The sequence below is a fragment of the Ciona intestinalis genome, chromosome 4 (assembly GCF_000224145.3).
Source record: "Ciona intestinalis chromosome 4, KH, whole genome shotgun sequence".
In the NCBI taxonomy this organism is placed as follows: domain Eukaryota; kingdom Metazoa; phylum Chordata; class Ascidiacea; order Phlebobranchia; family Cionidae; genus Ciona; species Ciona intestinalis.
In genome coordinates, this window is record NC_020169.2 from 557,343 (window position 1) to 582,522 (window position 25,180).

General features: G+C 35.6%; 5 protein-coding genes across 10 annotated transcripts; 1 reads left to right on the top strand and 4 right to left on the bottom strand.

The window, feature by feature from the left end:
• Positions 1 to 40: 40 nt before the first annotated feature.
• prox-b (transcription factor protein) lies at positions 41 to 5,986 on the bottom strand. Of its 5 annotated transcripts, none has more exons than XM_018811405.2 (12): positions 5,734 to 5,976; positions 5,614 to 5,672; positions 4,950 to 5,218; positions 4,371 to 4,710; positions 3,963 to 4,047; positions 3,718 to 3,888; positions 3,476 to 3,551; positions 2,950 to 3,410; positions 2,791 to 2,876; positions 2,327 to 2,431; positions 1,672 to 1,866; positions 41 to 1,126 (listed from the first exon to the last, which is right to left on the bottom strand). In XM_018811405.2, exons 2-12 carry the CDS (start codon positions 5,632 to 5,634, stop codon positions 926 to 928), a joined length of 2,010 nt encoding a protein of 669 aa, XP_018666950.1. In that variant the 5' UTR covers positions 5,635 to 5,672; positions 5,734 to 5,976; the 3' UTR covers positions 41 to 925. The 5 variants fall into 5 exon arrangements, with proteins under 5 accessions (XP_018666950.1, XP_018666951.1, XP_018666949.1 ...); NM_001078493.1 differs by having other exon boundaries at positions 295 to 1,126; positions 2,962 to 3,410; positions 5,734 to 5,914; XM_018811406.2 differs by having other exon boundaries at positions 4,953 to 5,218; positions 5,614 to 5,986.
• A 311-nt stretch (positions 5,987 to 6,297) lies between these two features.
• On the bottom strand, positions 6,298 to 9,956 carry LOC100178936 (ran GTPase-activating protein 1-like). Its single transcript, XM_026834378.1, has 5 exons — positions 9,486 to 9,956; positions 8,869 to 9,047; positions 7,861 to 8,308; positions 7,058 to 7,376; positions 6,298 to 6,793 (listed from the first exon to the last, which is right to left on the bottom strand). Exons 1-5 carry the CDS (start codon positions 9,885 to 9,887, stop codon positions 6,420 to 6,422), a joined length of 1,722 nt encoding a protein of 573 aa, XP_026690179.1. The 5' UTR covers positions 9,888 to 9,956; the 3' UTR covers positions 6,298 to 6,419.
• Positions 9,957 to 13,033: 3,077 nt separating this feature from the next.
• On the top strand, positions 13,034 to 15,996 carry LOC100181290 (gap junction delta-2 protein-like). The gene is made up of 6 exons (XM_002128720.3): positions 13,034 to 13,248; positions 13,471 to 13,562; positions 13,834 to 13,970; positions 14,534 to 14,636; positions 14,977 to 15,084; positions 15,139 to 15,996. The coding sequence occupies exons 1-6, from the start codon at positions 13,074 to 13,076 to the stop codon at positions 15,694 to 15,696; spliced, it is 1,173 nt and encodes a 390-aa protein (XP_002128756.1). The 5' UTR covers positions 13,034 to 13,073; the 3' UTR covers positions 15,697 to 15,996.
• Positions 15,997 to 16,001: 5 nt separating this feature from the next.
• On the bottom strand, positions 16,002 to 20,013 carry LOC100183641 (uncharacterized protein YER152C). The gene is made up of 8 exons (XM_018811487.2): positions 19,715 to 20,013; positions 19,383 to 19,516; positions 18,631 to 18,769; positions 18,103 to 18,271; positions 17,849 to 18,022; positions 17,269 to 17,486; positions 16,670 to 16,848; positions 16,002 to 16,343 (listed from the first exon to the last, which is right to left on the bottom strand). The coding sequence occupies exons 1-8, from the start codon at positions 19,937 to 19,939 to the stop codon at positions 16,208 to 16,210; spliced, it is 1,374 nt and encodes a 457-aa protein (XP_018667032.1). The 5' UTR covers positions 19,940 to 20,013; the 3' UTR covers positions 16,002 to 16,207.
• A 2,723-nt stretch (positions 20,014 to 22,736) lies between these two features.
• LOC100186002 lies at positions 22,737 to 24,088 on the bottom strand. 2 transcript variants are annotated; one of them, XM_018811497.2, is made up of 6 exons: positions 23,942 to 24,088; positions 23,821 to 23,884; positions 23,518 to 23,645; positions 23,294 to 23,431; positions 23,102 to 23,216; positions 22,737 to 22,941 (listed from the first exon to the last, which is right to left on the bottom strand). In XM_018811497.2, exons 2-6 carry the CDS (start codon positions 23,882 to 23,884, stop codon positions 22,799 to 22,801), a joined length of 588 nt encoding a protein of 195 aa, XP_018667042.1. In that variant the 5' UTR covers positions 23,942 to 24,088; the 3' UTR covers positions 22,737 to 22,798. The 2 variants fall into 2 exon arrangements, with proteins under 2 accessions (XP_018667042.1, XP_002128474.1); XM_002128438.4 differs by having other exon boundaries at positions 23,518 to 23,677; positions 23,802 to 23,884; positions 23,942 to 24,087.
• Positions 24,089 to 25,180: the final 1,092 nt, after the last annotated feature.

Genomic DNA, 25,180 nt, shown 5'->3' on the forward strand with positions numbered 1-25,180 from the left:
GGGTTAGCGATTATAGGGTATAAGGAAATCGCCAGCTTAACCTGTCAATTGTGTATTTGCTGCTCGGAACGAGGAACTCAACGATTACCATACCGGGAGAGGGAAAATTAAACTGTTACGGTCATACGGCATAGATAAACCGGGGCATAAAACCGAACTTGATGAAAATACGTCAAGTGCAATAACTATTTAAACACTCAACAACAAGACACGTTTTGCTGTTCAGCGTAAAGACCTCAGCGTCATCTTTATCACTCACTTCCTAGTTTTATGCCGAACTCAGTAAAACATTTATTCTAGCTATTTTATTTTAATAATTACTTTGTTCTGTATTTTGAAACTTTAGATATATCTAGTAAGGAGAAGATGGAACACCTTTTCATGCTTTTTTCTCGTCCCATTTGGTAGTAAACAAAAAAACATTTAAAGAATTACAAAACCGTATCCACATGATTCCCATAGACCGTTGTAATAACAGGTTCAAGATTTTTCGATATATATGTGCTAAAGATGTCCCGTCTTCCCCCTTCCTACTATATGTATAGCAGAAACAGTGTTGAGGGAAACAAGGAAACAGGAAAGACAGGTTCATTTGGTTAAAATATTACGGCAGAAAAAAGTTTTTGACTTTGCATAATCAGCAGAAGTGCGACAAGGGGATATTTTGGACGTTTTCTCTTGCGAGCTATTTACAGTTTAAAGACAAGTGCGATAAAAAGAAAAAGAAAAGTTGCATGCTGCTATGTAAGTCGCAAGCGGACACGCGGTGCATATGAAGTTATTGGTTATAACAAGCAAAACCACCTATGTTAAGAGTTTCGAATAAGCGGGCATAATTATCAACATTAAAATACGTTGACTGCGGACACAGCAGTAAATATGCCGCAATCCACAACATTGCTTTTACTGCCTGAAGCTATAAAAACTAGGCCGTATAAGTTTTTGTGTGGCCAAGACAATTCAAGACGTTCGGTGATTTGAATATTTCTGGGATATCTTGATCAAGTTTGCAGATTACTTTATAAATTACTTTTTTCCAGCCAGCTTCATTATCTTTTCCGTACTTTATGTTGGTAAAAAAATTACGAATAGTTTTGGTCACGACGTCAAGAAAATGTTGCGGCGCCTGAATAAAAGTCTAACCGTTAACATTGGGAGATACATTACGTGCAAAAATACTCGAACCCAACCCGTTTCCGTGCCAAGCAACCAATACCCAATAATTAGTGAAGCGTATCTTTAACGCTGAATAAACGTGCTTGTAAAAGAGCTGCATTCTTCAAATTATGCGTTAAATGCTTTATGTCTCGCCTGGAAGCTGAAAAGTTTGTTACGCATGCATACGAAACGCTTACGGCATTTTTACTTTTTCATCCATATATTTTAAAATTCAATATACCATTGGTTGTTGGTTGATGCTTTATAATATAGTTTTTACGAAAAAGTTTTATTTATATATAGTAGGTTGTGAAAAGATAGGACACCTTCTCATTCTGTTTTTTTTGGTCCCATTTGGTAGTAAACAAAAAATGTTCAAAGAAATATAAAACCATAACCTCACGACTGCCATAGAGTTTGTTTAAAACACAATCGGGATATATAGATAATATGTTCCAAAGGTGTCCCGTCTTCCCCCATCATATACTATATTATAAAAATAGAACATTTTACCTCAAAATCGTTGCTCTTGTTATAGTGAATGTTAAGTATATGAAAGACTTCGCTATTCCGACCAACCAATATCTGTTCTGCCTCTGTTATACCGTCAACAAGTGCTTGTCGTGCGAAGCGTTCCATTTGCATGTAATAAAACTCTCGAAAGTTGCTAAACCATTTGATCAGTTGTGAAGTGGTGGCACGAGAAAACTATGGACATACGTAGATATAAAATGTATTTTTGTTGCATATTGTAACATTCACATATCATACGAACTGTTCTATGGACACGGAGTGTGGGTTTTTAAATAAAACGCGACATAGTTAAGGGGACGTCAATAAAACCACAAAGTATTATGTCGGGAGGGGGCGAGATATACTACTATTTTAGACTGTAGGCGATATAGTTGGTTGGGGTAAGATGGGGCAGGTTTTATTTGCCTTTGATGTCGCATTTGTTATAATAAACTATAAATTTTTACCGAATTTTATAACCGTATTCTTATGCACGAATAGAGTTGTTAATCGATAAAGACACACCCAGAAAATATGGTATAGTTAGGTTTCACCGACATCCCATTTTACCCCACAGTATACCATATATTACACATATATTTTTTGATAAATAACTCGTATGTAACCAATATTTTAAAGTGTGGTTCTTATTCACCTGAACATCACTAAAATAAGATTTTAATGTTGTAACGCATGGGTATCTTGTGTAGAAGAACATTAGCTTTGACTTTTTGAGGTGCTGTGAAGTTAAACCCATGCCGTATATGCAGAATGAGAGTTAAGGTTAGAAATATAATGCTAAATTACCGTGTTATACAGTTTAGTGCGCCCCCCGTAACCAAAATGTTATCAACTTCAAGACTCGATGTGGAAATTGCTATAACCTAGTCTAGTAGGTAACTTTTATAATGGTAAAATTATCAGCAACCGAAAAAATACACATATGTGCCCAAACCTAATTATTACCGTGAGGGCATAAAATGCTGTCACAGCTTTTGCTTTGTGCAACAACCATTTGAGTATAGTTGCTCAAAACGACAACGTTATTCAGGTGTCTATTCCTAAAGGCTGCATTCTCTTAAAATTTGAACATGTTTTTGTTATAAATAAAAAGGATATAATTGGGTAATGCTGAGGTGCCGTTCCAAATTGAAACGAATTAGGTTTGTCGTCGCTGCTTGATGAAATCACTGCGTTTTGGGCATCTACAAATATAAAATTGTATGATAAACATTACACCAAGCGTGCTTTATCAACGTATTTCTATGTGGAAGTTACCTTCGTACATACCATTTGGGTCAATATTTGATCTACTGCCCCCCGTTTCATCTTGCGGTCCATGCTTTAAGCCATCCTTGCGATAAATTGATGTCGGCTCATTTACAGCGGGGGTTGAAGTTAGTATTGTGACCTGTGTGGGTTGTGGGGGACATTTTAACGTTGGAGATGTAATTGCTGGTGAAGTTGCATTGGCTAAACGGTATTCATTATAGATCGGTTGATTCGGATACTTGGATACTGAGTTCACACGGGGGTGCGCATCATCACATAAGAGCATTTCAGTATTCTTCTCATTACACGAACAGATTTTTCGCTTTGCTTCAGAGTTTTCGCTAGAAAGCAGCTGAAAGCGAATCATTTTTTCAATCCCATCTTCGGTTGACTTGACCTTTTCATTTCTTGAAACTTTGTCGTGCATGACCAAGGATATTGCCTCTGTTTGTACAACATTTGTCGACCTTTATGGCGTCGAGGTCAATTTAGTTAGTTGCAAAAATGTGGAAATGAAATAAAGTTTTTTTACCTTTCATGCTGGTTATTAAAATTTGTGTAGCTGCGTGTCGTTTTTGCCGTTTCGTTGTATGTTTTACGAAGTTTTTCTGAAATATTAATTCGTGTTTATTTATGCAGTGTATGTTCCCAAATGTTTTATAATCACGATACTAAACACCAGCCTTCTTCACATCCAATATAGTGAAACTTTTCATAAGCAAGCACAAAGTTTAATAAACCCTTCTGTGGCATTTGGTATAACGATAATATTACCTCGTCCACTCCACGCTTCGTGTTCAACTTCTTGTGGTGGACTGTTCCGGAATTCCAAGAGCGCTCTGCTGACACGTATCGAAAAATCTTCCGCAATTCGATTAAACGCTGCACAAAGCTCGTTTTTCAAGGTTTCGGCTAATTCATTTGCAAGCATTGGTATCATCTCGTCTAAAACGTTATTTTCTAATTTACTAAAACTACTGTCAGGTTAAATTTTATATACCGACATATGTATAGGCTACCTTCACATTGGCGTGTGACCTTGTTGCTTCTTAAAACACCGTGGTCCTCAGACCATGCACATTTCTTTCGCTGGGACGTTCGGTTCTACATTGCACATAAGAAAATAAAGGTCACTGTTAATTTATTCTCAGCAGGTGGTGCAAGGAACATTTTAATTTAAAAAAAGAAAAAATCATAAACCTCGCATTTTATACACCTTGTGTCCGCTTTTAAGAGTTAAAACATACATATATATATAACTTTGTGCATGATTGTTTTATCTGTATAATTACTGGGCAACCCATAATATGGCCACTGGCGGGTTGTAGCAGTTATACAGTCTGTGTTTTCCCAATGATAAACACGCAAACAGTGGTAGCAGAATGTTTTATATTAGGCGTTAACATCAAGCAAATGATAAATATTACCATTGCAGGATCATCTTGACTTGAAAAGATATCTTCATTAAAGCAGCAATCGACATTTGCATCGAATAAACCTTCATCTTCTTGCTGTTGCATTACTTCAAAAGCTTCAGCGTTTTGCAAAGAAAGGTTTATACAAGAGGCCTCTGCAGATGTTCCCGCCCTCCAGTTCACATTGTTAATCTGAACCTCATTGTCACTTCTTCTTTGTTTTAGTGGTCGCGTAGAACAATGTTGCCTTGTATTAGGAGCAAACATTTCGTCCCGATTTTGAACGCTTACGTTTTCACATATTTCTCCTTCACTCAGGTTTGTATCTGGCATGTTGGAAATGAAGTCTTGCCTAGAAAGGCGTTTTTTATGTTTACAAATGATAAATTAGTATAGTAGAGTGGGGTACACTGATGCAAGAATAAAAATAAGTTATATCTAATTATATCGATAATTGTCTGACCTGTTTTTTTATATACTGATACAAATAAAACCCAAATCGAAAATAGATAGGCCTACTTACCAATGATAAACATGTGCTATAGTACATTTTTTAAATATATACTGCTTTGTAGAATTATTAAATATTACCACGAATCGTTTTTCTCCGTAGTTTGTCGTAAGTCAAGAACCTCAGGATATATTTGGAGTTCAGGTGATTTTTCCGGCAATGGATTTGAAGTTTGGATTTGTGCGCTGGTGGTCGGAGGGTGGCGACAAGAGGGGTCAGTTTCGAAACTAAACTTAACGGTTTTCCAAGAATGAGCACGGGTGGTGCCGTAACTGGGTCGACCACGAGACCCTCTACGACCCCTCCAACGCCCCCTCGTGGGCACGTGACAAAATTCTTTCTGGGTGTCCTAAAACACAAAAGCGATACTTCACCACAAAAGATTTAAACTTTTTTTTAGATTTATTTACACTTTAAATTTGTTTTTTTTAACGCGTTTAAATATAAAAAATACAATGTTTTGCAGTTAAGCAGCTGCGTTTTCCACCTATTTGGTCACGACTTTAACCTTTATAGTCTTCTTTTAAAGCTATTGTTAAAATTGTGCGATGTGTTGCAAAGGCGACCTATTTAGACGCGAAGCTTATCTATCGTTTACAACTAGCATACCATATGCTACCGATGGTTAAGATACAGACGACCGAGTTAAAATCTCATGAACACTAAATACAAAGCAAAACATCTAAAAGTGAAATAATCCTCCTAACACTATCTACATTTGATCAAAGAAATTAAACGACTTACCCTAATACGTAAAGGTTTCATCCTAATCGTGCACAAGTACAAGATTGAACGGTACCGCCCTAGTTTATCAAAGAACAAAGTTAGCAAACTTCCACGCCTACAATTTACTTAACGCATCACCTGCTACAAGCCTCGAGCTTCTTCGTATTACAATTTAAACTCAAGATAACGATTTTTTTCTTTCCTTTTAATTCTACCCTCCAGCCTATATGCAAATCGTCCTTACAGTCACAAATCTTAGCAGGCCTTGCGTTAGGTTTATATGCGTGGTCCCAGTAAATTCCAAAAACTCAAAAACGTGCTAACAAATTAATGATATTCACTACAGTGTATTGGAAGCAACAAGCCAATGAATTCCATTCAAGCGTGTTACTTTTAGATTGTGCCAGTGACGCGTAACCGTATGTTCTGTGGTTTAAAAACTAAAGATTTCATTCTTTAATACATATGGTTCATTTCGTCCGTTGTATTGAAACTCGCTAAAATATTGTTGTCTAACCGAAACTATGTTTCCCGTATGCATAAAGTTTGCGTTGAGGTTTTACATTCTTTAAGATTTAAGTGCACGACGGTGTCTGCGGCGACTTTGGTTGTCTGTCGCCAGTCGTGCGTATCGAACCTCTGTGTTTAAGGCACAGGTTTATCCGTTTCACGACGAACAGTACCACACGTATATACAAGAAGTCACTTTCTCTATTCATTTATTGGAAATAGAATCGCATTGAAAGCATGCAAAGTATAGGGAATGGTCGGCTAAAATTTATTGTCGGCAGTTCGTTACAAAACACAATGCTTGTTTTATTGAACTACAAATAAAGGATCTGCAGTAACTGAGGACGAAGTTGGATTGACTTATTGTTCCAAACCTTGCTTTCTTTTGCAACCACACTACGCACTAAACGACGAGTAAACGTTGGAAAATATGCTTGTTGACATGCGTGGCCCAGTGTCACAACCATTGGGCGAATGTCAAACGGTGCGTGGAACTTCTTATCCTCGCTCTTGAGCAGCCCCATGCGGACGAGGAACGGGTTAATGACGAGCATTGGAGTGTTAGGATATTTCTGAAACGCGTCGCGCAGTAAAATGTCGACAGCTTGAAAAACAGCTGATCTTAATTCCTGGGCATCTGCGTCACTGCAGGTGGTTATGTGATCAAGACACTTTTCATTCAACAAACCTGGAAACACGAAAAATTAAATTTATTGTAGAGAAACTATACAGCAGTAGATCAACCAATAAAATAGTGTATTACATATGTATTGATGATATACTATACAAAATATAGCTAATACAAAAATAATAATTAACAATTATGCAATTTATCTCAGCGAGTGTGACTACAAAATATAATAGGGCATTTTATAATATTTTATGTTGTATTGTAAAGACAAAAATCTTTCTTTATTAATATGTTCTGCTTTAAATGAAGTTAAAGATTCACCCGAAAGTTTTAAACAAGCATCAGCTGTTGCTTCTGCATTCGTGACCAATTCAGCAACCTCCTCCAGAAGATTCGATCTTTCTTTTGTCGACAAACAAACCAGACTTGGTGCTGTTACTTGTTCAAGAAAACACTTTGGATTTAGGTCGACCTGGCCATTTAAAAGTTGGGAATCTATCTGTTCATCTTCAGGGGATCTTCCATCGTTGTCATCCTCACCACAAGAGTCTTCTTCATCAGAATCCGAATCAATTCCTTCATCATCATCTAATGATGTAAGAGCATTCTTACAACAGAAATCATTGGCTCGATCCTTCACCTGTTTAGCAAATAAGATTAAGCATTAAAACAGTTAAAATATCAACAACTTTTCATACTTAAATAGGTAGAACCAATGAAGCATTATTATAGTTGTTCAAAGAGAGGGTAAACCGTGAACATATATGCAATTACAGCCTACTGCACAGGACTTTATATTCAATTTTTTTTGTGTATTGTAGCCATATGTACTATGTAGACTACGACGCACATGGAGGTTAAATTGCTACGCACGTGAAGGTTACGCTACGAGGCAAGTGATAGCTAAACTACGACGCACGTAAAGGCTGAACTTTTACGCAACTAAAGGTCAAGTAAGACGCACGTTGCATCGCACGAACTATTTATATATCAGTGTAATACCTGCGATTTTTTACCTATATCGATTACCGGTAAAACGTGAATATCGGTCGACCTCTAATACCAATATTTAAAAAAAAAACAGCGACAAACAACAATCAATACAACTTAGTAAATCACGTTACCTCATCAACTCCTTCCTCTCCAAATTTATTCCCATTCAAATCTAACTTCTGTAAAAATTCTTTGTTCTCCAGACCATTACATATTGCTATACCCCCTTCCAGTTGGATTTCACCAAACGAAAGCAACAATTCTTTCAAGTTTGGATTCGAATCTTCTAGACTTTTACCGATTGCTTTTGCGCCGTTGGTTCGTACCAAACAGTCACCAAAGTTCACAATTTCCAAACTGTCAATATGTTTCATTGCTTCGGCCATCGATATGGCTCCTTTGTCGGTGAAGGTGTTATCATTAAGGTTTAAATGACGTAAACTTGGACTGTGCTTGACTGCATCTGCAAGAGCTGTAATACCAGCATGCTGGATCCCATTTTGAGGTAGTTGAATTTCTTCCAAAGTTCCTATAGTTTTAAATGCCTTTGCAAGTGCCTTGGCTCCTGGGTTTTCCAACCTATTATGATTTTACTTTAGTGCTACATTAATTATCCGGTAGAAATTGAAACATAAAGTTGTAAGTAACAACTTGTGACAGTTCATCTTTCAACTTAAACCTAATACCGTCATTTCTGGATAGATCCAGCTCTTACAGCCATTTCTTTCCATCTATCGCACAGTCACCTGTACGAGACTGTGGCTATATAAAGTGAATTAAACGATAACAAAATAACAGTAGCTTAGGTGACAGACACGCACTGCATATATCGTTTTTTTAGGAAAATTTACCGTCTGGATTTACAACTTGTATAACATTGCCACAAAGTATCGTTTATATTATTGGTAAATTGTAAAGCTGACCTGAGGTGCATGAAACAAATAACTGTGTTATAATAACTGTTGTTTCCCGCCATCATGAGGTTAAAGCAAGTTACATTCATTCATTTGTTCATATATTAATTATTGATGAAACCAGGCTTTTTGTTGATGAAGTAAAAAAATTGATATATATATATATATATATATATATAATAAACAGTCAAATCAGTAAAAACCAAAATGTCCAAAACAAATTACCTGTTTCTCCCGGCAACAAATACTTTTAATTTAAGTGGTTTTCCTTCAGCAGAACTTTTCTCATAACATTCAATTAATGTTTGCGCCAATATTATTCCACCACCACCCAATCCATTGTTGTTGAATTTTAATATTTGTAAAGTAAAAGCAGAAGGACTCTTCAACAGTTCAACACATGCCTGTTGCATGATATATTTGCTTTAGTAAACTTTGTAATGACTAAAAAATTAATTGGTCTAGAATTTTAAGATGCAGCTTCATAATTTAAACTACAAAAGTGTTTCGAAAAAATTGTTTTCCGGCCTACTGAAATGAAGTGTGGGTATCATGTTTAATGTGTGCACTGTGTGCTACACAAAAACAACTTTTATTTGGTTCAATTTTATCTCCGGTTTGCAATGCGGAGATATGGTAGTGCAATAGCTCTATTGTTTTATAGATTATATTTTCGCAAGTTCAGTACAGTTAGTGCCAAATAGAAATTAAATAGTGCATCTCCCACAAAAACCCATGGAAACTTATTAAAATTTAGAGGTGACTTTTTATTTTTGTATGTATCAAAAACTTAGAGCCGATAAAACATAAAATTCCCCGATTAAAGTTTAAGGTATTCTCACCTTAGCACAATCTGGGCCAAATGCATTGTCACTAAGATCAAGTTCCACCAATCTTGCTTTAGATGTAATGATTGCATCTCCAAGTGACCGCAGAGAAATTGGAATTTCTGATCTTAATCTTCCTGTGAACATATCTGCCCACAAGCATCTTTGAAGCTCTGGTTTATTCCTTAGTGCATTGGCAACAGCTTTAGCAGCATCAACACCAACTGTATTTCCAACTAATTCTAGAACTTGCACATCCTTGCTCTCTTCAATGGCTTGTATAATTTCAGCAGCATCAGCTGCGGTGTCTAATTTTTTTCCTTGTCCTTTGAATGAAATAATATTCTCTTTGCGAACGCTTGTTTGTTCAAAAAGTGCTGTCACTTCCCCAACATTATGTTCTTCATCCGCAGCCATTACTTTAATTTACATGAACACAGTATCCAGAGGTTAACTACGAAACGTAACAAATTTTATAAGACACATGTTATTAAATTAAAACGGAAAGTTTAAAGTTACAAAAACAAAGCCTATTGGGTATAGTAGACTGCAGCTATACCTTAATATGCGTAACGCAAACACAAAAAGTAGAAGCAAATCCAACTTTACCTAATTTCAAAAACAATTTCAAAATCTATTTTATTTAACAAACAAACAAAAACTTAAAACATGGTTTATATCACGCTTCATTGATTTCAATAATTACGCGCCGTACGAAAAGTCAAGAGAGCATCCGCATATTGCAGAAAATTCGGTAATGGTCAAATCTCGATTGCTTAATTATTGGCATCACGTCCTACTTGAGTATTATAGTACGCCGTGTTGACATTATGTTAAGTTTACCGATTTTTTTCAAATTAAATAACAACACCAACATGCTTAGCCCAAAGAGATTAAAACCAATGGTTTTAATGGTTTTAATCTCTTTGCTTAGCCATGCAGATCGTGTTTTAAACAATTAACAACGGTCTGTGGAAGTCGTGAAGATACGATTTTATAATTCATTAAATGTTCTTTGTTTACTACCAAATGAGAAGAGAAAACAAAATGAAAAGGTGTCCCATCTTCCCCCACACTACTATATGTTTATTTTGTTAAACTAGATCACAACTACACAAAGAATAAATTAATAATAAAAATAACGATTGTTTGGTTATAAAGACATGTGTTAAAACATTTTGTGTACAACAAGTAAAACGATCATTTGAAAATGATGTGTAAGCGCACCTTGGCTTATACAAACATCGCACCAGCTCTGGTAAGAGGTTATTATAGTCTCAACAACTACTTAAAATACTTATCTGCAAGGAACCATAAATATTACCCGAAACTATGCTTTAAAATGGATGATATTTAAGACCTTCTTCTGCAATATGCAGCCAATTTATACAATAGCAGTGATATATATATACGTTGTTAAACGCATTTCGTAGTTTTATTTAGGTTTTACAGTGTATAAAGAAGACATGTAATCAAAAGGTTTAAGTCATGTTTAAATTACATTGACGTCATTCAATGCTAAGGAATAGTGAGTTCGGCACGGCCATTATGGGTTGAAGTTTTTGTATGTTAGTTTTGTTTTGTCTCGGTTCAGCGAAGGTCTATTCAATAGAAGACAAATTAAATTACGATAGTTTAAAAAGTTGGCAGTGGCATTATACACACCAGATTTGCAGAACAGCCGAAGACGTTTAGACTTAATATGTAGAAGGGTTAATATATAAGTTGGCTGCAGCAATATAATCGCCGATTATGCAACTGTGTTATGTACAGTAATATTCGAACTTTGTTCGTGCGGTATTTCGGTATTGAGCAGATCGGCATTTGGTTGTATGTTTTGGGCTCAAATCATGTGGCCAAGTTGTCGCTGAACCGTTTTTCCCACGCTTCACTTCCTACTCTAAAGGTTGCTGACGGCCGGGTGCATGGTATGGGTTACAAACTTCTTTTCAGGGAGAAATAACTATTGAAATCCAATCGACTTTACTGTTTGAAACCGATGTTTTGTAAGCAACATCTGGAGAAATTGCATACGGTCTACATTTAGCGTTTTGATAAAAAGTGTCATGGAATTAAACAGGATAGAAGAATTTACGTGACATTTTTGTAATATGAACCTTCGTTATAATAATTATTACTACAGATGCAACTTTACGCGGTTTTCACGGTTTCAAGGTTCTGCTGAAGTGTTATGTATATACCATGTGCCGAGAAATGAAAGAAAGGTATATATATAAAGAATATTTTCCCAATCGCTTAGCGCCAGTGACTACTTAAGCGTTTTTGTGGCTTAATGGACGTGAAAATGGGTGCGGAGTTTGTGGAAATAGACTCTGGAAGCTAAAAGTTTTGCTGATGGAATACAAAGTCAATCGTGCGACTCTAGGGCAGTTAACGAGATACTATATGAGTGCTAGGTTTGCGCTCACTATAAACCAGGATTTTGTGAAGATACGTATGTTTTCCGCGTATATTTAGTTTATTTTCACTGCAGGGTGTCATAGGAAATTTACAGCGATTTCTGTGGTCGAGCTTCCTTAAAATTAGTCTGTTCCGGTAAAATTAAACAAATACATTAATCTGGGTGTAAATTTTCCCGAGACCCAACTAGGTTTGGTCCGATTCCTAACCGGGTATAATATATGTATAAGATTGATATAACGTACGGTTCCATGTGAGGCCGTAACAAGGATAATGTGTTGATAAGTGCAGAAAGCTTTAAAAATAACAAACGTTCAATGAGTGAATGGATGACCAAGAATACCAGCCGAAAGTTATTTATTCTGTTTCAGTGTCAGTATAGCCTTTGTTCAGTGTGATATTAAAAGTTTCTCTTACTCTTAAAATAAATAAGGGTAGGCCAATTGTCACAACGCCCGCGGCATGCGAGTACCCAAAGTATACTGACATTAAATAGTAACGCTATATAGTGGTTTCCAAATGTCATTGGCATATTTTATTTTAGTAAGTTTCGAAATTTAAATGTTCGTCAGATTGGAAGCAAAGCAATGTAATAAGAATATATTGTTTAAAGGCGTTGAGGAAATATAGGGCCACACATGAAGTCCATTTTGTTATATATTGAATGACGGTCAGTGACTATGAATGTAGCAAATTTGCCCAACAGTAGCCGTTTTTTTAAACTATTATTTTCAACAATATATCTAACACCACCTAACCAAATACTGTTATAATCTCAAAATTAAAGACTTCCGTTAAAAACCGCGTATCTATAAGTGTATATATAGTGTTTGTTAGCAAAAAAAGAAATTGAAGTATTCCATAATAACCTTACAAGAGAAAACTATGACTTTTTGATTGCATGGTTACGCATAACATAACAAACCACACGAGTTAGTACAGACTTATAACCGCTAATGCGTAAGCAAGTATATAGACAGACGACGGGGTTTTCCGTAACTGTATGATTAAAATAAAGGAGTAGATCTATATACATAACTAAGTAAGTCGGTTACTTAGAATAAAATGTTATCGATTATTAAAAAAAACAAATGATGCATATTCTATTTCTTAAAATTATTGTAAACTTTTCACGTAGACATACCACATACCAGGGCTATTAAGTAACATTGGTTCAAAATAATGGCGTGGCATTTGCTGGAAAAGATAGTAGAACATTCTGCTGCTCATTCCACATTATTAGGAAAATGGTGGATCGCATTCATGTTTGTATTTCGTATAATAGTTGTCGCGAGCATTGGGGATGCTGTATATTCTGATGAACAAGACGAGTTTGTTTGCAATACAAGACAACCAGGTAATATACAGCACTGTTTTCTTTGTACAAAGCAACACATTTGCTTTTGGTATATCTTTTATAAAACGATTTTTTAAGTCATTACGTGCGGTCCCGTGGCACAGTGGTTAGCCTGTCCGGGAGGTTACGTTATAGACATCAACATGGGGTCGCTTTATTGCGTAAGCAACAAAATAACTTGGACCACAATCGCAATATAAAAGGTTGATCGTTACATTACAGGGTGCAAGCAGATTTGCTACAACTTATTTGCTCCGATATCTCACATTCGGTTTTGGGCTTTCCAAATTCTTGGTACCGGTCTTCCAAGCGTGGTACGTAATAAGTATAGCCTACTCACTTTCGTTGTATAGCAGGATGGGGAAAGATGGGACACCTTTTCATTCCGTTTTCGTCTCATTTAGTGGTAGACAAAGAACAACAAAAGAATTATAGACCGTACCCTCACCCGTGAAGTGTTGTTAATTTTTTAAACGACGATCAGGATATTTGGATATCAGGTTGCAAAACTGTAATAGTTTTCCCCCACCCTACTATATATGCTATTCGTCATGTTTTTATTGTAAAAATAGTGTTGTACTTTAGATCTTTATCATTTTTGCGACTCACAAACTTGCGGTACTCCCAAACAAGCCACATGGGAAGGACAGCCATAATGAGGTGTCGACACAAACTTCACCCAAACATACAACAGCAACGCGACTTAGAAAACGACAGTTAAGGTAACCTTTGAAAGCGTTTTAGCTTTCAATAAAGGAGATACCAATCATAGTTTATATATGGTGCTGTTTATAAGAGTAACACGTAAAACCACAATGTTTAATGCTAATTGCCATTGACCATCAATGTAATCAAATTCTCGCATGGTATTATTTAGAATATAGCATATCAGTAATTTGTTTTCTGTTATTGGTTAAATACTCGAATTGTAAAAAACTGGAAAAAGGTATGCATATATCATAGTACACTTCAGTATACTATGTAAAAGTATGAAGTGCTTTTATGTTAAACACAAACGATAAACTTATGTGAAGAACTTGACCAATTTATGTTCGTTTGCTTTCCGCTGCTGTTTATTTATTTTATTATCTATAGTAGACCAGCTGATTTGCGGTAAATGTAATATAAAAAAGGTATGAGCGTGCTAGCATGTATTTTTGTTCATTCTCGTTTTACGAAGAAAAATGCTTATCTGTAATGACGTTTAGTTCGCTCGAAGCATTCCTTTTAGTTTTATACTTACACGGAATTACGAGTTAACAAAGTAAAAAAATGTTCCTTCCAGTTCCAAACATTCGCGAAGTTCAAATTGTTCCAAGCCAAGCTCATCACAAGATGAAGCTGTTTTCTCTGATGCGACAGCACCCCCTCCACCGGAATATGACGGGGTAAAACTTTATTGTTGGCGAATTTCCCTATATATATTAACCTCGATCGATCCAACACTGCCCATAGCTTTATAAAGCCCTTTATGCCATCGACGAATTGAAGGATGCTATGGTGGATCGTTTTTGTAATTATTTCTGTACTTTCACTGAGTATGAACATCCAATTTGTTTTCAGTATATCAGGATGCACATGCATATTCTTAAGGAGAAGCGCTTGTTTGACACAATAATTAAACCAAGAAAAATTAAATGTGAAACACAACTTTTTAGTTTAAATAAAAACTGTAATATCCACCAATTAAAATAAAACATATTTAGTCACGGATTATTTTTACAACAGGTTTGCAGAGAGAAAAAGTTGAGACGAACAAAGCAGTTGGTTCTCAGAGCTTATATCTTGAACGTAATAACTCGTTGCATTATTGAGGGTGGGTTCTTGTATTTACAGGTAAAGTAAGATATATTATCACTAGTTTATAAAAGCTATAACAAAATTTGTTAGTATTATCTTTATAATTGGACGGTCCCGGAGTTCTTCGAATGCATCCGATATCCCTGCCCCAAAATCGTGGAGTGCTACATATCGAGACCAATGGAAAAGACCGTCTTTCTTTACTTTATGTTTGCGGTGTCAGCGCTGTGTATTGTCATAAACATCATTGAGATTCATTACCTGGGGTGGAAGAGATTAAAGCGAGCATTATTCCGCAAACAAACACAGCACGTGCCGCCTGCTCAAATCATTGGAGCATTTCCTGTTGAAATTGACTTTCCACCGAAGCGTGACCGCCGTTTCAGAGAAAACAGAGAGCCCCCAACCAGACCTTCAATGGGTCGGATCATTCACCGACGACCCGAAGCGGCACCACCAGGGTATTATATACCTGACGTCGACCCACCTTCAGAGAAATACCGCTCTCCCGCAAACGGATTCCCACCAATAAGAATGCGGGCTGCGAGCTTTACTACGTCAGAGAGTGACGTCACAACCGATGCAACAATGTCGTCAATGGGAAGTGTTCGAAATGTTATGGAGGAAAACGTTCGGGTATATTTGTGAATTCTAAAATCTTTTTCATCTTAATTTAACCAATTCTGGCATAAAATTTATTAGTAAAAACTTGTCGAATACGAAGACGTATTACAGTGTACAAACGATGGTCAGTGTATTTTTATATCATTTTTTTTCTACCTAAATAGTAGCTTTTTTGCATGTGATATTATGTTCCAACATTGTGCATAATATTCTTAAAGCTGCTTGCAAAATATATTCGCTTTTTGCAGTACTTGCTACTATAGAGCTGTTGTACAGTGCACTATAGCTTTTCTATAAAAAAAAAACAAAAAAAAAACACAACACGTGTACTTTTGTGATTTCATGATGTATTAATTCCAATACTAAACAACATGCAAGTAAGCAAAAATCAGTTGCATTACCTAGTTGAACTTTTTAATGACTCAATAGTCGTAATTAATGAAGTCCAAATTAAATAATTGCAATGTATATATATATCTAAAACCACAGACTAATTAAAGCTCCTGATACAAAACCACACCATTGCAATGAACCTTTAAAGTGAACTATGATTTTGTATGACGGCTTCTATTGCCCTACACAGGCCTTCAGCCCCCTTTTTAATTTCTTCCAGCTCATAATAAGCAATTGAGAGACGAATATAGTTGTCAAAATCTCCCTTCACTGATGCCCTGGTACAAAGTATATTAAACTTAGAATGATATTTTTTAGTTAGTATTGCTTATGTTATTGATTATTGTGCCTTAACCTCCACTGTTCCATATTAAAAAATTATAGGATTAATTGTTTTGGGTAAAGTTTGGACAACCCATTAGTGATCACTAGATTAAAGTAATTACATTACAGTTTTATGATTTGTACAAGAATACATAATGACACCAATGGTTAAACACTGCATTACTGTGCTGGCTATATTAGTCAGCAAGTGAACCACAAACAAAAAAAATTGTATAGCAATTTTACAAAGCATGATCCACATAATACGCAAACTACTTACAGTTCTCCCTTGATAAATGTGACATTCTCTGTTTTCTTTGAAACTTCAAGCACTTGAGCAGACTTGATTTTTTGAGGTAGTTTTACCCACAAGAAGTAACCACCATTTGGATGGGTAATAGTAACCCCATACTTTGATAACTTCCGTTCAACGATAGAGATCACAGCTTGCATACGATCCTAAATAAATATTAGGAAACATTGTAGAGAATAGAAAGCTGTGCAGATTATAATTTGAATACCAATGCAATTCATCTCATTACGGTCTGTCAAATAAAGACGTCAAAAATTAGGTTATTTTTATGCATTATTGTTTTAAAGGTACAGCATTTTAGCAATGGTAAAATATGTTATTTAAAGTGCTTAAATGAGTGGTCAATCACGAGTGCACATCAACCGCACTCTGTACATAGTTATATTGACAACCTTTTATCTCATATAACAATTATTACATATTTCTATTTGGATAGTTATATTGACAACCTTTTATCTCATATTACAATTATTACATATTTCTATTTGTATCAACTGCTGGTGGTGGTGATCAGCAATATAATTTGTATTGCTGCTGTATAATATGCATATATTAATAATGGCTACCTTATGTGCAAGTCTTAAATTTTCCACATGGTTATCAATTACTCCGAGCTTTAAAGCTTCAGATACAACATGAGAGATGTAGAAACATTGGCCAGAACCGCTATTTGCAATGTAAGATATCTTTAGTGAAGCGATAACATGAGCTGGTGCCTCATACCAACCCATTCGTAAACCAGGTGCAATAATTTTTGCAAATGAACCATTGGAGACAACATTACCTGTCAATTAAAACTTATTTTTAGGCGAATACACCTTGTAGTGAGAATTTATGATTCAAAGAGTAAAGTAGGGTTTCACAACCGTTTACCCTGAGCCCCTAAACTTCCTACCCTCTACTTTTACCCTCGCCGTTTTCTTTTAAAGACCGATTAATGCAATGTGGTGGAAACGGTTACAACATAAGACATGTTTAAAATCTAAGTTATAGGTGTATGGAGCACTCCTAGCAAATTCATTTATCTGAGCAATATGGACCGAGGTATTTTACTTTAGTACTATATCTGTATGTATGCATGAACGCTGAATTTGGTAGCTGTCCTAATCAAATTTTTGGTTTAAAGTTTTCAGTAACTTTTCTTACCTTTATATTCCGGATCACTTGGGTTATCATAAGCAAACAAACGCTGTGGTGAGAACTCAAACTTCCTTTTAGAGTCGTTTGTATCAAGTGAATAATTGAGAATATTGTAAACATCGTCACATATAATTAACAAGTTGTGTTCTCTAGCCAATTCAATCAGCCTCCTACACTTTTCTAAAATAAAAATATTACAATACATGCAACCAGTACTTATGGAAAATATAGGTAAATAAAAAATACAATTTAATTGTTACCTGGTGAGTAACAGCAACCGGTTGGGTTATGGTGGGTAGGAATTATATACATGGCTGCACGATACGGCCTTCTTTCTGTTGTTTCCACAACTGGAAGATCGGCCAACTTCTTTTCCAGTTCATCAATGTTCATTCCATCACTTTCCATTGATATTGGCACCGGGTTCATCTGTTGAATCACAAGAATTAAATATGCTTCACCAGTAAACTTTTAGTCTTCACCAGGAAACTTTTAGTTCAGAAAATCTGCCAATAAAGGCGGTTTTAAACTTGGGACGGGATAGACTTTATCATGAAATGGGGAAAACACAAATATGTGGTCTCAGTATAATAGCTCAAAGCTGTCATTATTTACTAAGGATATCTATGTGTAAGGTTTACCTTGATGTTCTCATTAGAAGGTTCTAAAAAGTAAAGCACGAATATTTATACGGCCAATGCTATAAAATCAAACCAAGCGGATTATACAATATACTTAAGGCATACAGCATAAATTTTAACAAAATGCATAAATTTATTAATGATTACCAGCTTATCAGCAGCTACTCTTATGGCAAACACAGGGTATGTTGGGTTTTCCACAAAAAGACTATTTTCATGAGTAAAATAATGCTTTATCATGTTAACAAGACCTTGTGTTGCTCCAGGAGTTATATAGATGTTGTCACTGTTTGAGAAACGTAAAAAAACATTGAAAATCTCAAATGGTAGAAAAAAACTTAAAAAAAAAACAGTATTACCCTTTTTGCATGGTCACTTTTATGCGCGTAAGTACTCGCATGTTTACTCGCAAAAGCAAAGTTAAGATGCATAACGTCATAAGCGTGTCATTTGCTGTAGAAGGTTGGTTGTTACTCGCATTATGCGAGTTAAGAAAAGTAAGTACAGATTCACTTTTAAGAGAATAATCTTTTTCAGGTATTATTTTTACAGTTTTTAATTCGTAAAAGCACCATAAAGTATCAGAATTTGTAAACTAGATTTAACAATATTACGCTAAAATAGGCTACCTCAATGTTAATACGCGCATGAACCAATGACCATGCAAACTAACGCGGTTAGCGAGTTATCATGTGATGAGTTAATTAACTTTTTACCGTGCAAAAAGGGTATATGACATTATCACAGTTCACGGACCTAAAAAAGTGAAACAGAAATTTATTAAATCTCATCTAAGTTGTGGGAATTAACAGGAAAATGACAATGGTTATGATACACTTATGGATAAAATAGATGTACAATCATGAGTTCAAATGGTAACCGTAAAAAGGCGACTGTACCTTTGCACGGTATCTCCATATTGCCTTGTTAAAAATTTTGCAACTTCTTCTTTAACAGGATACCCTCCAGCAACACAACCATACTGAAGTGTCTCTTCAAATCGATCTGTTGTTCTTAGATTTTCAGATGCCACCTGTTACAACATACAACACACTAAGGTTTTTCAGATGTATTAAGCACATACATACATTATACTCTTAAAACACTCTATGGTTCATTTGGGATTATTTAAACAAACACCTGAAACTTTGGTTTAATCATAATGACATAATTGTACCACAGACAAAATTATTAAATTTACAAAATGAAAACTTAAAATAGAATTTATAACCTTTAAGTGCTCGCTAATTTGTTTTAAAAATGCAGGTCCAGGAGCCCCAACTTGTAAACTGTAATGTCCAGGTTTCAATAGCCCGCCATCTTCAAAGTCGTTTCTGGGGTAATCCATTCTTTTTGCCGAGGTACACAAAAGTCTAGCTTCTTGGTGTAATCTACAAAATGAACCTTTTCGTCCTACAACCACCAAGCAAAACTTTTTAAGTGATATAGAAAACATGCAGCACGCCGTAAACGTCCACGCAATACACTGAATCCTTTACCACAAGAACCAAGAGTTCGCCATGCGACCCGTTAACGTTTTATCATTTTGCCTTTTTCGACCCCGCTCTTTTTGAGAACAACGCTCAAGAGTTCAACTGCAAACAAAAAGCCTAATTTTTGTTCGTAGCAGGCATTGGCTTTAAAAAATATTGGCGCAGATTCCGAATCGTCGAGGAATGGCTAATGTTCCATCTCAGACTATCTGCCTCTATATTTCATATATAGTTTGGTTTTGTTTTATCATTTTTCTACAACGTAATTGTGTATTAAACAAGCCCGTGTAATATTAAACTGCTTTAATCAATTATTTTTAAGGTTGGTCTTAACTAAGGTCTTAACCACGTTGGTCTTAACCTTAACAATAGTCGCAGACCAAACGCAATTTTTTTCGGCGATTATCGACAGAGTAAAAACTATTTCTAATCGAAACTTGGTCGCTCGCATCGCTATAGCAATAGAGGAAATGACGTCAGAAAATCGCCAAACTCTCCCGAATCGCCAGTCATCAGCGCTAGTTAGAACCCGCCCTAAAAGCTAAAATACCTAAATTGCGTGCACAAAACAGAAATTATGATATATACGTAGTTGCCACAAAAAAAGATTTGTGTGTCGCTGCAATACTGTGCAGATTGAAGCATGACTTGGCATGGTGCCAGCTCGATTTCCGTACCACGTTTTCCTGTTATCGTGAGCTACACACCAATTTATCACTTATGTAGAATATCAATCCAAACTTCAAAAAAGTAACTATTCTGATGAAGCAAATACACAAAAAGGAATATAACCTCGTGAAACTGCGGCTTTGTTTAATCAGCGCAGTGCAAACCCGACTGCACGACCACGTAAAACTTATTTTCTCTCTGTACATACGTGAGCATGTGTGTACATTGGTGAGTATGTACACGGGAGAGACGGATATGGCAGAGCAAAACTACGCTTCGGTCGGAATTGCGTTTCCTCCTATATTTGATACTAAAGTCTACACTTTTTCAGATGTTCAGATGTTATAGTAGGATGAGGGAAGATGGGACACTTTGTCAGACGAAACTTTTTTTAATTTTCTTTTTACGGACCTCCGTTTAATGATAATCTCGAAAATAATGTTACAGAATTATTCGACAGTAATATCATAGTATACTGAAGTCACTTCAGTATACTATGGTATATAATATCACGACTTTATAAACCGCGCGTCAAAGCTTATAACTGTTTTAAAATATTGAAAAAATGTAAAACAGAAACAGAAGATTTTGAACAGATAAAAAACTGCGAAATGGTAAGGTGCGAATTTTGAATGTCGCAAAAACAATATTAAAGCCGATGAAATTTTGTAGTTTGCGAGTGTGAACGATTAAACTATAGTTTTATATCTTCATAAAACAACCTTGAATATTTCGTACAGTTTGACTTTTTCTCATGAAACTAGTTTTAGTTTTGTAAAAGTTTTAGTTTTGTACTGAGATATATGCATAAGGAAAATAGGCAGGGGTCAATATAATTTTAATTTGAGATAAAAAAAAAACAAAAAAATATCGTTTTAAAGTTATATATATAGTACAATGGGGGAAGATGAGACTCTTAAGCACATATTGCCAAATATTTCCAATATCAAAAAAGATGGTTTTTAGGTAATACCACGAATTAGTACTATCATATCTTTATTAATTGACACCAATTTAATAAAATATAATAAAACACACGAGGAGTTATTTTGTAGCAATACCAATTGTTATCCAATAATATAATGTATAGGTAACATGTTAAAAACTATAGCAGTAAGGCAAGGAAAAGAATGTTTTAACTTGATTTTTAAAGCGTACAGTATTATTTCGTGTTATTTACGTGTATTCCTAATAATAAATACTCCTATTAATCAAAATTAACAATGATTTTAAACTGTCCCATCTTATCCTGTGTTTTTTCGAATTTGTAATATTTCACCTGTTGTGCGGATCGCTAAATAACTCCTCTTGTGTTTTATTATATTTTTCTGAATTTTTGTCAATTAATAAAGGAATGATAGTACTAATTCGTGGTAATACCCCAAAACCATCATCTATTTTGATTTAGGAAATATTTGGCAATATGTGCTTAAGTGTCCTATCTTCCCCCATTGTACTATACATCACGGCGCGTTTTTGGTTTCTCGATACTGTATTTCACACCCAAAAACGTCAGTTCTTGTATAGTTATCACAAACAGACGGCAGTAGGATGAGAAAAGATGGCACCCATCAACATATCTTGTCCTATGCATCAACTTGTCCCATAACTTGATGCTAATTGAAGATTGCAATTCAGTGTTTACTTTAGTAAGCTATGGTTTAACCCAATGTGTGCAGGTTGGCTGATGTGTCACTGCTGGACCGCGTATGCGTGTTATATATTTAAAAGACAAAAGATTATACACAGAAAAATACCACCATAATAACATAATCGAAGTTGTTCGGGAGCATCATTTGCCGTAATAGTTCCTCAAATTTACTTGGCTTAATACGTCTTAACGTCAAGTTTAAACATTCTCCATCTTGTCTTGACTTACTTCTAGTTTGACATGATACGTTTACTCACATATAATATACTATATACATATATCATTTTTCCTCACAAAACCAAAACAAATTTTATACAAAACCTACAACATTTGGCGTTTTCGTTTCGTTCAAAGTTAGCACCTTATAACAAAAAGCCTATGAGTAAAGTAAGCCATCTTACCCCACCCTACTATAATCCACAGAGATACAATTTAACAACTAGGAGGGTGGTTGTATTTATTGAATGTATGAATAATACTCATTGTGCATTGAACATGGCAATTACTCTTTCAGCAATTCTTCCATCAGATCAGTTTCATCTTGATGAGAAAGCTCAGCGTCAACCAAGTTTTCTTGAGAAAGCTCAGCGTCAACCGAAAGGCTGTTACCGTCTTCAACTTCGTCTTCCCCAAGATCGACAGAACCTTGGAAACGTGACGTGACGCTTTATAATTATTTCAAAGACAATAACTATATGTGCAAGCTTTTTCATTTAATGTGTGTGCCTTAAGGTCAATCCCAGACCATTTTGGTGGCGATTGGCCGCATTTCACTTGTTATAACAGTTGATATTTATTTACTTACTATCAGCAATCAGAGCATCCATATTTTCCACCATTGCTCTTGCATCATCTGCTTTTAAAACTTTCGCCAACGTAGTTTCGGCTTGTTTCAAATTTCGTTCGTAAGCCTCGAAATCCTACAACAGGAAAAACATATTTTTCATAGTGTGTCGGCTATGCAATATAATAAAAATAGCTCCATTTGTCAACGTACCGATTGCATTAGCTCTCTAAGTTGATGGGGCATCATGTCTCCATGCATTTTCCTGTACACTTTGCATCCGGTATTTAGCCACTTGGCTGCTGTCATTATACCATCATCATTTTTAGGTGAGCTGGACGTTTCAATCATCTGTATGGTTATATAGAACGTGTTAGATTAAGTAATTTTGTAATAAATATTGCACATTATAAGCTTTGCTTCTTTAAAATCAATACCTTTAGTTTATCTGCTAATAGTTTCAGTTGGTCACCAGTCACACACGCGTACGCTTTGTTGTAAACGGTACAACCTTTGTTGATAAAATGTCCAACTTTCTTCACGCCTTTAACAATAGTTCTCCCAACACGTTTTACAATACGACCAACTTTTCTCAGCCTGCAATACAGATTCTGTCGTGAACAGAAACGACGTTTATAAGCCGCGTTTTAAATGGGCAACTAGCCATACGAAATGAAATTATTAACAGAATATACATTAAAGTATTGCATTATAAGCATACCATCTTCTACGTCTCCCACCCCAGGCATCAGAAGAAACTATTACACCGACGATGAGCACAGTGAGTATGAGTTTCCAATTCATCTGTAAACAAATATAGGTTTTAAACTTAAATATATTTGTGCTATTTCAAAAACTTACCTTATTATATTGCTTGCAAAATAATCTGGTATATAATGTGTGTATCGAGCTGCTATAGCTGTTCTTTTATAGAGGTATTCTACGAGTAACTATATTGCGCCCACTTCCGTATTGCTGGTTCTATAAACAAACATAGGATATTTTGAATGGGTATTATGATATTTTTTACCTATATAGTGGATGCGCACCGGTCGCCTATGAATAAAAATTCCGATATCTGTTGTTATTGCAACACACCCATGCGGAAACTTTGCAAAGCCGGATGCTTGGCAGGAGTTGTTTTAAGTTGTCACAATAAAGTATATCAGTGTGGCGGAAAGAACGACCTTCTAGGATAATAGACCTGTTTATTTCCACAATGAAATATTTAAACATTAACTTTATTTAACTCATTAACTATAAACTGCATGGAATACTTTCATGTGGGCCAAAACGTTTTATATTTCCTACAACAGCAGATTCGGTTTAATAAGCTTACTTAAAATTTTGCACATATATTTCCACATTCGAATAATAGAGTGTGTTATAATAGGAGCGTCCCTTTTTATAATTTCCACGGCTGCTTACGCATTACCACGTTTATGAAACTTTGTTGGTAACTGCTGGGTGATGCTGGCGACCACTACAGGTTAAAATAATGTTGTCTTCTCCAAGATCATCAAAAATAGGTCACGACGATAGTTTCTATCTATACCAAACACGGGGCCGGACATTTGCAGTACGCTGGAGACGTTGGCTGGAGGGAGCGTGTGGTGTATAGGCCTGAGTTGACTTGTCACTCGGGTAGAAGATAAATAAACATATTGGTTTACTTTTTTTCATGCAGTTCTTTTATATCCACCTTTTATACTGCAAAATAAATCAAGTTACGTGTTTGGATTCTACATAGACTAGTCCATGACTTGTATATAACTTCTGTTTCGAACTTTGTAGATAGCGGTTCCGCAACAAATGTAAGGAAAAAACACACTTAATAACATCCCGTTGCTTCAGTGTTATGAAACTTGTGGTTAACGGGCATGCGACTTTTACACAAAGGATGAAAAACGTTTAACAAACCGTACAACCTATTTACCGCTGTAAACTTTTCCTGGCCCATAAAATTTCCCTCCTTATTTTCACGTCACTGTAGAGTTTCATGCGTTGGAGGTTTATTTCCTTCCTTCGCTTTTGCATATTTCTTCCTTTGATAAATCTCTACTGCCATTTATGTGAAACAGCGCATGACATTCAAGTTTG

Bases quoted from the DNA above. Each gene is read 5' to 3' on its own strand.
- prox-b (XM_018811405.2), bottom strand. From the start codon at position 5,634: ATGAAACCTTTACGTATTAGG. The intron at 4,048-4,370 runs GTAATATTTATC...TGTGCAATGTAG, and splicing joins GTCAAGATGATCCTGCAATG to AACCGAACGTCCCAGCGAAA. The intron at 2,432-2,790 runs ATATCCTTTTTA...TTCTGCATATAC, and splicing joins CACCTCAGCATTACCCAATT to GGCATGGGTTTAACTTCACA.
- LOC100178936 (XM_026834378.1), bottom strand. From the start codon at position 9,887: ATGGCTGCGGATGAAGAACATAATGTTGGGGAAGTGACAGCACTTTTT. The intron at 7,377-7,860 runs GTAACGTGATTT...TTTGCTAAACAG, and splicing joins GAGAGGAAGGAGTTGATGAG to GTGAAGGATCGAGCCAATGA. The intron at 6,794-7,057 runs GTGAATCTTTAA...TCGTGTTTCCAG, and splicing joins TGCTTGTTTAAAACTTTCGG to GTTTGTTGAATGAAAAGTGT.
- LOC100181290 (XM_002128720.3), top strand. From the start codon at position 13,074: ATGGCGTGGCATTTGCTGGAAAAGATAGTAGAACATTCTGCTGCTCAT. The intron at 13,249-13,470 runs GTAATATACAGC...GTTACATTACAG, and splicing joins TTGCAATACAAGACAACCAG to GGTGCAAGCAGATTTGCTAC. The intron at 13,971-14,533 runs GTAACCTTTGAA...TGTTCCTTCCAG, and splicing joins CTTAGAAAACGACAGTTAAG to TTCCAAACATTCGCGAAGTT.
- LOC100183641 (XM_018811487.2), bottom strand. From the start codon at position 19,939: ATGTTTTCTATATCACTTAAAAAGTTTTGCTTGGTGGTTGTAGGACGA. The intron at 18,770-19,382 runs GTACAGTCGCCT...TTTCTCAAACAG, and splicing joins TATGGAGATACCGTGCAAAG to TGACAACATCTATATAACTC. The intron at 17,487-17,848 runs GTAAGAAAAGTT...TTTAATTGACAG, and splicing joins AAGTGATCCGGAATATAAAG to GTAATGTTGTCTCCAATGGT.
- LOC100186002 (XM_002128438.4), bottom strand. From the start codon at position 23,884: ATGAATTGGAAACTCATACTCACTGTGCTCATCGTCGGTGTAATAGTT. The intron at 23,678-23,801 runs GTATGCTTATAA...TCTGTATTGCAG, and splicing joins GGTGGGAGACGTAGAAGATG to GCTGAGAAAAGTTGGTCGTA. The intron at 22,942-23,101 runs GTAAGTAAATAA...CACGTTTCCAAG, and splicing joins GGATGCTCTGATTGCTGATA to GTTCTGTCGATCTTGGGGAA.